The sequence below is a fragment of the Amblyomma americanum genome, chromosome 11, assembly GCF_052857255.1.
Source record: "Amblyomma americanum isolate KBUSLIRL-KWMA chromosome 11, ASM5285725v1, whole genome shotgun sequence".
Taxonomy (NCBI): domain Eukaryota; kingdom Metazoa; phylum Arthropoda; class Arachnida; order Ixodida; family Ixodidae; genus Amblyomma; species Amblyomma americanum.
Window position 1 is genome coordinate 70,519,992 of NC_135507.1, and position 12,143 is coordinate 70,532,134.

Sequence of the window (12,143 nt, forward strand, 5' to 3'; positions counted from 1 at the left end):
GGGTGCACACAACGATATTATGATCAGAAAAACCATGAAAAATATTCACGCTAACCTTTTCCTTCAGAAAATGCTCGCTTATGAAAATAAGATCCAGAATAGAGCTTGAAGTACCCTGCACTCGAGTAGCCTTCGAAACATCCTGTGTTAGATTCAAAGTGAATAAAAAGTTTACCAGAAGATTGTTTATTGCCGTCGACGGGCTTAACAAGTTCCAATTTACGTGTGGAAGGTTGAAGTCTCCTGCCATTATTACAGCGCTGCCCAGCATGTACCTCTGCAAATACTCAAGAAGCGGCTCAAGATAAGAAGCCTCTGCGTTTGAGTGTCTGTACACAGCTCCAACGCAGGCAGAACTCTAACTTAGCTGAGCCTTGCACCAGACTGCTTCTACGCCTGGAATGTCTGGCATTAGTGAATAGCGTACGCCTTCCCTCAGAAGCACAGCCACTCCTCCACCTCTAGGTATTCTATCTTTACGAATCATTGTGTAGCCAGGAGGAACAATTTCATGGCTCTTGATATCTACGTGCAGCCATGATGCAAATAATATCATGGTTTAGAGCAATCAAGATTGCCTCTAGCTGTTAAACCTTGTTTACGAGGCTACGCGCATTAACATTGGTAACAGTCAGGGGCGTCGGCGGCTTCGAGTTGCTCGGGCTGGAGCGTCGTCGTGGCTTTCGTTTTTTGAAACTTCATTAATGTCGCGTTTTTCTCCGTCCGATGTTTACAAACGCTTGTTTATTTTTGTTTTATCGTATTAAGGGTAGATTTTATCTTTTTGATCACGATTTACTTTTGTTCGTTCCCAGGCTTTCTTTCTAACTTCTCGCACAGCTAGGGAAAAGTCTTCTCCAATTGAATACCCAGCTTCTTTCAGCTTAGTGCACTTTCCCAGTATTTTAGTTTTATCTCTGTAGTCAAACAATTTCAAGATAACAGGCCTATGCTTTGAATTGTCAGATGCTTCCTTTCGTCCGAGATGCTGGATCCTTTCAAAGCCTCACGTTTTGACTTCTAACTTTTCTTCAAAAGGTTTCTCTATAGCGTCCTGCAAAGCTTTCGGGGGTCTCATTTTCTTGTTCCTGAATGGCATTTATTATGACATTAGGCCTGCGGCTTCTGTTATCTAGACCATCAACTGTTTTCGTCGAAGATACAACCATTTTCTCAAGTTCATCAACTCGTTCCACGCGTTACATGACCTGTTTTTCAATCTTACCGATTTTTTCTAGTTTTTTTATCTTTAACTTAGTTTTTGGTTGGTCACCGTTTTCTCTTGTTTTATCTTCTGAATGTGTTTCGCATTCGCTTTCAGTTGGTCTTCAATTGTTTCGCCCGCGGGCCCGGGATAAGTCTCGACGTCCCCCACCAGTAACAAAAGAGATCGTAAAGAGACCAACATGTTGCAAAACCAATCAAACAGCGGCAGTGGGCACCGCAGCAAAAATAGACAAAGGTTGTTGCTACGAAAGGTTTTCTGAAAGGTAAGTGGTTAAGGTTATAGGCGCGGTCCGTGTCTGTTCCTTCTTCGCGCCAAGGCAGGCGCGCACATACACGCAGTATCAACTGCACAGTTTCCTTCTCCTTCTCGCGCCGGACGCGCGACCTCATTGGTCGAGCGCGGAAACCGGTTTCCAGAAGCATCGAGATCTTTCTACCGTGCCGCCGCCTCCAGCGCGAGAGCGAAGTGGAGAGGGCATCACTTAGCACGGTCGAGGCTACGCCCTCTCCGTCGGCATTGGGTAGAAACTACTCAAACTTTCTAAAGAAATTGACGGCTCGCGCGACCATGTTTCCCTTGCCGCCGCGCCGGCGAGTAGAGCGGATATGGCAGCAGCACACGCAAAGTTACACGCTCTTTGGAGTTCCTTCTCCGCTGTTTTAGTTCTATTTACGGGGCGTGCGGGCGCGATTGCTTCTGCGCTGCGCCGTTGTTTCTTTTTTTAATTGGCAACGAATTTTGTGACGGTACAAAAATGCGTACATTGTAAATTCGCAGCTTTTTCTGGGAGCGCATTGCAGAACAGTCCTGCTTTCGTTTCGAACGAACGTATCACTCTTAATTTTCAAACGGCCTGCTTTTTCATGTTTGCAAGTGAACGCAGTGAGTAAAATTCAAGGAACATTGAGCATGGTACGACGTCAAACTCGTGCACATATTTTGTCATCCGCAACTGTCGTGTTTTTTTGTTTCTGCGTTTTACTCTGCATCTCCGACGATAAAAAGTGTAACCACATGACTATTCATTTCACAAATCCAGGTGTTTTGATGTTCCAATTGCCAACCAATGATTCACATTTTACTCAGTTTTATGCAAAAAAGTGCTGGTGTTTTGCGCTGCAAGCCTGCCGGCCTGCTTAGGGCCTGGGTTGGCTAGCTAGAATTTTTTTTTTTTTCTGAAGAGAAATGGTCTTTTTTCTGAATAGCAACAGCGGCGCGCCTGTTTTTATTCAAGGCATGCAAACTGGCGCGGTTTGCAATGTCTCCCGCAAACACACTACTCGATTTTCGAGCTCCATTCTTGAGCACCATTCGTCCTCCTGGTGCCTATAGCATTTATCAAAAAAAGCGCGGCCCAGGAACTGGCCGGAAAACTGGCGAAATACCAGACATTATGGGCGGGCACCTTTTCCACTCTATGTTGCTGCTGCTCTAGGAAGGCGTCCAGAACTATCCCGTTTGAAACGAATGGTCTGTTAGAGTAAGACATTCTCGAAAGGGAACAAATACTGTTCCGCATGGACAGCATTGACCGTCTGTGAATGTTTTTTTTTTTCATGTCTATTCCGCTCTTTCCGCCCGCAGTTCCGACCGTACCGAGCGACCGATCCCAGCGATAAGAGGAGTGTGGTGGAAGGGTGAAAATGCTTATAATATGAATAAAGTGGCTATATTATGCGGCCCGCTTGCACAAATGGTCCTGGTTCTTGTCATGTTAAAATAAAATTTCCTTGCTATTAACTATTACAGCGTTGATGATATATGGGGCGTTTCTGACGCGATGTCTCCTTTCTGCTGCAGGACCATGCACCGTCTGGGAACATGCCTTTGCCTCCTCGCCGCCGCACTGTGCTCTTCTGGCCAAGGACTTGGTATACTTTACTGGACAAAGGGAGGCGGGGCACTGAGAGGTCACACGCCACATTTAATACACCCGAGAAACAAATTTGTTGTGGCCTCAAGCTTTCAGAATTTTTGGCCAGGACGGTAACGATCCTGTAACGGTTCTATTCTTTTGCGCGTTTTATCTCTGGCTCAATCGCCAACAGGATGCCGTTTATCGCCGCGTTTAGCCAGTCAGCTTGGCGCATAAAAGAGGTGGATGAGAAAACAAAGCAACTGTTACATTGCAGTGGTCTTGCGGTATTGCATAAAAAAAATGTTATAAGCATTCCGCTAGGCAGGAAGTGCAGTGTTCTTGGAGCTCGCTTCAATTTGAAAAGCGAGGGATTAACCAAGCACCGACGCAAGAATATTAAAGATATAACAAATATTTATTGGAGGAGTGCGCATGCCACAGCACAAGTGATGTAAAGGGCATTGTAAACTTTCCGCCTCTTGTTTCCCCTATTTTCTTCTCCCCCTTATTTCCTTGTCTTGGATTCGACCGATTTTGTTTGTTTCTTCCTCCGTTCCATTTCATTTGCCCTTTACTATACATTTAACGCTATCAAGCAATCTGAGCTGGGAACAACATGTAAATAGCATATTCAAGAAGGCCCAGGGAAAGTTGTATTTTCTCAGGAGAAGATTACTCCATGCTCCTCCTGCTGTAAAACTTAATACATACAAAACCCTCATGAGGCCGTCCTTAGAGTACGCTGATATTATTTGGAGACCCCACCAGAAATATTTCATAGGCAGATTAGAACGAATTCAGAACCTTGCAGTACACTTTGTATACTCGAACTATTCCAGGCACTCCAGCATCTCTAACCTACTAAAGAAAGCAGATCTACACAGCCTAGCTCAGCGTAGAGTGGTATCAAGACTGAAGTTCTTGTACCTACTTTATCACGGACACTTCAACATAAAAAAAGAAACATACCTTCAGAAACCATTCTACCACTCCTCAAGGACTAACAATACGAAAGCACTTCGTCAACCCATAAGCCACATTAATGTTCACAAATATTCCTTGTTTCCTTCAGCTATCCATTACTGGAATAAACTACCATCCACTGTTGTGAACTGCAGCACAGTAGAATCTTTCTAACAACATGTTAGTCACCTTGATCCAACATTCTCACCGTGATGCTTCTGTAATGATGAAACTGTATTGTTTATTTATTTGTGCATATACCTGTCTTCCTTGTTCAATCTGCCATTGTAATTTTTTGTGCCTTGTATCCACTCCTGCATGGGCCCGAGAAGGGCCTGCAGTATTCGCAAATAAATAAAATAAAAAATAAAACCTACCATGACGCTGTACCAACAAACAGTTCTCGTGCTCGGTATGTGTGTCGTTACCGTGTTAACTCTTCGTCTGGCCTCATCGCTGCACAGCTACAAGTTACCTGTATCAATCAAAACCGGTTAACCCCGTTAATCGCCGGTACAGCGATAAACGAGGCTATTACATACCACTTCAAGCACACGGAAACTTTAATTGAAGCACTAGTTTGAAACGTTTTGAATCCATGCGTTTTGCAAGCGTTGATTCGAGATTGGATAAATAATTATTTATTATTTACTTCAACACTGTCAAAACGGGTTGAGGTGTTAGGAAATTTATGGAGGAAAATAGCCGGAATTTTGAAGGAAAATTTTCAGATATCTCTAGATTGACGGTTGCATAATCGCAAGGGATCAGTCTGCTAGCGGCAGGGGCTGTGGTGAAAGCAATAAGACCTGCGAAAATTTCTTTAAATCATTTGCTCGCTTTATTCATTTATATTATTATCCTTAAATATACTTAAAGACATTAGTGGGTGGGCAAAAATGCTTTAGCATTATTGACGATTGCCTTGAACGGTGATATTAAAGATTAGTTTGTGGTTTTTCGAGGTTTAACGCCCCAAAGCAACTCAGGCTATGAGGGACGCCGTGGTGAAGGGCTCCAGAAATTTCGACCATCTGGGGTTCTTTAACGTGCACTGACATCGCACAGCAAACGGGTCTCTATAATTTCGCTTACATCGAAATTCGACTGCAGCGGAAGGGATCGAACCCCAGTTTTTCGGGTCAGCAGTCGAGCGCCATAACCTGTGTGCCACCGCGGAGGCCCAGTTGATATTAAAGTATCTGGCGTTGGTGTTGATGGCCACATTGCACCGTAGGTCATTCAAGTTTTGGACTGTTCTGGGAAAGAAAGAGTTTAGAAATGTCTTGCGATGATTGCTCGGGTCAGAATACGTGAGCATGGTTGCTACAGAAAATGTGATTTTTGTGTGTGATAAGATTAGTACTATGAGAGAAAGTGTACTCAAATTTGATTCAAGGAAATGCCAAATAATTTGTGATGACAGGCCAGGGCTAGCTGGAAACAGTGACATAACAATGTTTGAATGCTTTAAGGATGAGAAAATTCGAAGCAAATACACCTATCAGCACGGTCCTGGGTTGATACAAGCGCGTTAATGCCATTAAGACGGTGGGGATGGCGAGCATTTAAAGGAAACTCGAGTAGAAATTACGAACGCTCTCTTCGTTGAACGAGTGAAGTGGCTGAAGAGTGGCAGCGCTCAAAGTACGACGGTGTGAATCAGCGGTTGTGTACGCAAGCATGCATAAAATGGAGTAAAAGTCCGCAATAATTTAGGAAAGAAGTAATGCAGCAGTCCTGAAGACTTATGCTTAGGCTACAGTCGCATTTCTCAAAGCAAGAACGCTTTTCTAGTGGCTTGTGGGTATTGGCCTTCGCTGTCGCAATTTAATCGTTGTCTAGCCGCTGCCACGCCTACATAACGTTGCTTCTCCCATGACGATAAGTAAAAACATGTGGGTCCCCTTTTAGAAAAATTCATTTAAATGTTATTCTACGGCGCTTCCAACGCAATCATCGTGCTTAAACAGTATGGACCACAAGGTATCTTGGTGCCCCCTCTCCCCCTTCGCCCACGAAAAAAAAATTAATTTCAAAAGGCACTGCTCGAACATTTCTTTTACTGCCCGTTTCCAAGCAGCTTGCCTCAAATATTAGATTCTGCGAGATGCGCTCGTATAGGCCTTTTCCAATAGAAACCATGTTTTAAGAGGTGTAGTGTCTGTCTCAAAGGGTTTCCATTGAACATTAATCGTCAGGCGGAGTGGAGCATCACTCGTCGCGTTGAAAAAGGACATCGTTGCTTTTTTGTGCGAGCGTGTTGGTTGTACCGGATCCCTCTTTAAAACCTCCAGTTTCAGAATCGCATAGCGTAAGCAGTCACTGTGCCGCTGTAAGCTCCAGGTCAATCACACTCCAGCCAAAGCGTGTTTGGATCGAGATGTGAGAAACGGTCGGGTACCATTCATTTACAGTCGAGCTCGGATATCGAATCATTGCCGAAGAGTCAGAATACCGCCTTAAAATACTGTGCAAATGTATGACACTACTGCTGTCGTGTTCTGCGTTTTTAGTGAAACATTCGATATATCCAAAGACGAGCCGTGCTCCTACAAGTTCCGTTTCTCCTGTCTGCACTTTTCTGCCACATTTCGCGCGCGGAGGCGGTTGGGCTGCGCTGCCTTGGGCACCTGCTGGCAGCGCTAGAGCTGCAGAACCGCGTAACAAGGTTAACTTTGGGGTCTGCTGGAGGGTGGCATTCGGCCTCTTGTACTCGTATGCCCAGCTACATTGCAGTCACGCGGTGGAGCCGACCTAACTAACTAAAGCCTAGCAGCAGACCTCGCCTGGCGTGCTTCGTTCGCCTGGCTGCAGAACGCGTTGGGGAAATCACGTGCACCATCCGGGCAAAAACATCACGATGACGCGCGACTGACAATCTTGCCGTACAGGTGGGAAGTGGGCCAATGGTCGCCTTATTCCACTAGGACACGTTAAAGAAGCCAAGCCTAAATTTCACCTCTCCAAATGTGATGAGGCTGACAGCTATGCTAAACTCTATGGATGGCGCTCGTCGGTCCTGGGTACTTTTGTCCTTGATAGTGCCGGATTTTTAACGTGAAATTATTTTATTTATAATGTAATAGTAAGGCGATAAGACCGACTCCTTATGATAGGCAGGGGCTAGTTCCGAAGCATCGACGGCTGGTGCACTGCCAGCACGCCGGAACGCGACGAGTCGCTGCCAGAAGTGCGTCACTGCCATGGATGCAGTTTATTCTCTCTTTTATGTTGCATATAAGATTACCTATTGCCATTTTTATACATTGCATTATGGATGTATCGAACTACTCTGTGAACGCCTTCGAGTTCGTTCGACTGTGCATGAATTTATCCACGCCTGAGGCAGTCATCATGCTAGGCTTCAACAGAAGCGAAATCACCTCAGTCGAGAATTTAGGTCCTGGCCGGGAAATTGTACCTCGATTCATTTGAAGTAAAAGGAAAAGAGACTGAAGGAAATTGCCCGGTGACCTCGTTGATATCTTGAAACTGACAGCGTTCATTAGTGAACTGTACGTTTGGTGAGGGAGAAGTTCACCCCAAATATGCCTTCACATATTCGCAGAGAAGCGATAATTCTTTGTGCCCTATTCGCAGGAGGCAACCACGGTCATGAGACCGATCGCTTCGCGGTCACCAGCGGGACACGTCGCACTTTGAACGAGTCACGCGCTTTCTGTGGTGCCGACAAGTACCTGCTGAACCTGGATCGCCCTATGAATGTGAACCTTATACTTGACAAACTTCGGGAACTTGGTGAGCAACCTGGATCTAAACGGAGCGTGAAACGACACTGGAAATAAAATGAGCACACACCAGCCTGCAGCCAGCCGACCAGAGTAGGAACATAGTCGTCAACACGTCACAATTTCATGAAACAGCGATAGCTTCACAGTCCCTATGTCGCCAGACCAGGAGCTCCTTGGAAACAATATTGTAAAAATTTGTACGTCTTTTCCTGGTTTTGTCACCGAATGGCATTACGATCCATAAGCACGTGAAGGCTGCTTGGGCGCCTAGAGCCTAAGGTCTTTGGCGCTCATTGCCCTCAGTGTGAGTGCAGCAGTGTGGCTTCTTGTGTTTTTTTTTTATCTCGCCCCTTAATTAAATTATTAAAGCACGTTGGCAATGTCACTGTAAGACAGATGTTTAAATGTGTTCGAAATTTTTTTATCGAAACTATCAGACTTTCACAAGTAAAACATGTTGCTAGGATAGCTGGCGCATTTTCTTCGGTACCAAGTTAGGGCAACATAGAACAGACACGAGCCCGGCAGACAAGACGAGGCGCTACTTACAGCTGATTCTTTTCTTGATGGAGACACGTAATATATAGGCACAGGCGTCAGCGCGCTTAACACTATCGCTGGAGCGCGTGTCTTCCACTGACATTAGCGCTGCTGGGCGTCGGCCGCTTGGTCTGAGACAAGGTTAAGGTGGAAGCAGGGCACCAGCTGTGTCGAACTGCCGCAGATACACCGCGCAGAGTAGTCTCGGACCCTGCGTTCAGCGCTCAGCGGCTCTAATATCAGTGCAGGACGCGCACTCGAGTGTTCGTGTTAAGCGCGCTGTCGGCGGTACATCGTCACACCACCTATCAGCTGCAGCATACGTCAACAGGTTGTGCAAGTCCATGAATCGATAAAAGGAAACAGGTTTAACATGGGGTGGGTTAAAAGAGATAAAGGCAACCGATGAGTCATTAAAAGAAAAGGCAAAATGGCTTGTAGTGTAAAGGGCTAAAACAACATGATATAATGGTGTCTGAAGCGACGGTAACGGAATGAAATTGCATTAGAAAGATAAAATCAGACAAAAAAAAACATGAAACAACATAAGCCCTTCAAGGGCTTCATGCGCTGAACACTTCTGTCCACCGCCTGAAAAACATAAGTAAACTTCTTCTTTACTCAGGGAAAGTTTTGTAAAGATTTCTCTGAGTAAAGAGTAAAGAACAAGTTTTCGAGTCTCTTTAAATGCGGTGGTCTGAAGTGTTCAGCGCATGAAGCCATTTCGGAAGGGCTTATTTTGTTTCATGTGTTTTTTTTTCTGGTTTTGCATTTTAATGCTATTTAATTCCTTTATCGTCCCTACAGATTCCTTTATATCATGTTACTTGGGTCGTTTACATCACGTGTCATTTTGCGTTTTCTTTTAATGAACAATCGGTTGCCTATATCACTTTTAACACGCTCCATGTTAAACTTGTTTCTGTTTATCGTTTTATGAATCTTTCCAACCTGATGACGTATGCTGGAGCTGACAAGTTGTGTGACCGTGGGCCTATATATTACATGTGCTCTTCAATAACAAAACTAGTTGTAACTAGCACGTCGCCTTGTCTGTCTCTCTCCTGTGCATCCTATGTTGCTTTAACTTGTTACTGAAGATTTTCACAATTATGCAAACGTGGCATATTTTTGTGCAGACGAGATGACATAATTTAAATTCCTGTTTTGCTCTATTTTCACCCGTTCAGATCTTGCATCTTCGTACGTTTGGCTGAACTTGCAGCTCTACGAAGGATTTTTTCACTGGGTAGACCCTTATCCTCGACCTTTTGTGTACGTATACGTTTGTTGCATTTGCTTTCAATTCTCAACAAGCAGTAATTTCGGAATCCACATTTACAGAAACCTAACTACATAACCAAATAGCGCGCTACAAAATACGAAATATAATATACAGCATCGAAAGAAAACGATTTTTTCCATTTTGTGTGACAAAGTTTATCTGAATAATGACATCCGTTCTTGGCATTTAGTATGGCTATCGTATGTGGCCATTCCACAGCAGTAATGTTTGGTTAGGTTGATGGGGCTTAACGTCCCAAAGCGACTCAGGCTATAAGGGGCGCCATAGTTGAAGGCTTACGCGCACGATACTCGGGCCACCAGCATTTCGGCTCTATCGAAATGCGACCGCCGCGACCGAGATGGCACCCACGTCTTTAGGGTTAGTGGCCAAGTATCTTAACCACTGAGCCACCGTGGCGGCTCTACATCAGTGATTTTCAATGGTGTCTTCCTTTCAACCTCATAGAACGCAACCAAACGTGATCAGATTTAATCGGATACAAACTGTCCGCAATATGTTTCATTCGACTTAACGCTTTTTGCGCGTGCTTTCGGTAATCACTATTTCCGGTCCAGGCCACTAGTTCGTTAGTGAGAAAACTGATTATGAGGAGAAATATTTCCGGCCGCTTTCACTATTTTTATGGCAAGGTTTAAAGGGGCAGTCTACCGACTTTTATCGACCGTAATTTTTTATTCTCCAGTCGAAAGCTCCTTGCGCAAATAAAATAATTCCTGCATGTGGCGCCGACAAACGCAGCAAAACAATTTCTAACGCAATCTATCGATATGAGAATGTCTCGCTCTCTCTTGGCAGCTGGCGTGTGCACACCATGACGTCATGGATAAGAGGCCTACCGCATGTTCTATAAGCGCCCTTTACTAGCAGTAATGGGCATGACATCAAGCGAGATGCATAGGATTTATTAGAAATGTAGTTGAGAGCACTGTGGTGGTTTTAAAAGTGCTTTCCACAAAGTAAAACTGGAAATTTCTAATCGCACGAGCAGCCGTCTTTTCCCAGAATTTTACTCATTTTCAACATATCATCAACCGCAGATTGGGTTCACACCCAACGTCTCTGGAAAAAAAAAACCATTTTTGAGCGGTAAACTGTTTATGAACGCATTTTTCACATATAGTGTAAGATTTGACTATAGAAATCAATATATCCGCAGATCACCCGACGGCAGTCTTGTTTTTTTTTTCTTTGTTAACGTTTTTGCCATCGTCAAGAGCGTACCTCAGTGGTTTTCTATGGCGGTCTTTAACTGCTCGATGCGATAGAAGGAAACACCTTGAAAAATAGATTTGTTACATAGAGCAATGGACGATCACCTTCAATATTTCCTAAAGGGTATCTTAGAATTCTCCAATTTTCAAAACTTTGCCCGAGAATGCTGAAGATGGTTACAGGTGTGGAGGAAGAAAAATTGACAATTATTTGGAGTTGGATTTCTGGTTACTGTTTGAAGCCAAAACAAAACAGTAGCGGCGCAGCTGATGCAGCGCCACTGTCAGCATAGCGGCGGTAGGCGTTTTCAGACCATTGTAAAAGGACACTGAAGGGAAATATCAAACTAAGCAACACGGGTAGATCATTCCTCGGGAACACCACGGACGTTTTTTCTGCGCGCCATGTTGGCTGCGTTGCTTATAAAATCGGTCGTGAAAGTACCGAAACGCTTTCAAATTCAAACCACCCGCAAAACATTAGCACATTTAAGTCATTTCTCTGGCGTGTATGCGGTGGAGCTCTCTGACCAATCAGAAGCGCCGCTTATAAAGATCCTAAACGAGGCCGGAAACAGTAACTACCACACCGGCCGAGTTAGGCGTAACGGCCTCCAGGTGTTAGGCGTGCCGGCCGCCTTGTACATACATGTGGTACTTCTGAGATATTTTTCAGCACTCCTGAAAGAATGCCAGCCCTTCCACTGTTCCCCCGTCATCCCACCTGACGTCATTTTTTCCCAGGGGAAATAAGGCGGCGGTGATTTTCCTCCATATATTTTCCTATGTTTTGCACATTTTCGCCTGCGGCTGTGACACTCCAGTTTTCGCCCACTTGGGGCTTTTAGTGATCGCTGGTGAACTTTCTGAAGGCTAATTTGAACGCAACATAAATACCCCCAAAACCAAAAGATTGGACAGCCGCCGCCTTTGCTTAGTTGGTAGAGCACCAGATGCGAAATTCGGAGGTCGTGCGCTTGGATCCAACCGACGCAATGAGGTGGTTTTTATTGTGCGTTCTAATTATTTATTTTTGACGAATAAAAATACTCTACTAATTTTTTATTGACGAACGCCACAAACAAAAGTAATTATAATAATAAAGGTGAAAAGTGAGAAACACTCTCCGGTGCTCCCTGGTTTCGGCGACTGTTGTCTTTCGTCGTATACGTACATTTTAATTATAGTTACAAGCAGCTTCTTATACGTGACTGGCACAAGCTGTGGAAATCTTCATGTTTTATTTATATGCTGCTCTTGCTAAGCAGGTATAGTGACG

General features: G+C 44.5%; 1 protein-coding gene across 1 annotated transcript in view; it reads left to right on the top strand.

Moving 5' to 3' along the window:
* LOC144109686 (uncharacterized) overlaps window positions 1-12,143 on the top strand; it is a 166,862-nt gene that overhangs the window by 34,877 nt on the left and 119,842 nt on the right. Inside the window, exons 3-5 of the mRNA XM_077642486.1 lie at window positions 3,029-3,138; window positions 7,653-7,811; window positions 9,535-9,619. Coding sequence (XP_077498612.1) covers window positions 3,029-3,138; window positions 7,653-7,811; window positions 9,535-9,619 — 354 coding nt within the window. The remainder of the gene's footprint in view (window positions 1-3,028; window positions 3,139-7,652; window positions 7,812-9,534; window positions 9,620-12,143) is intronic.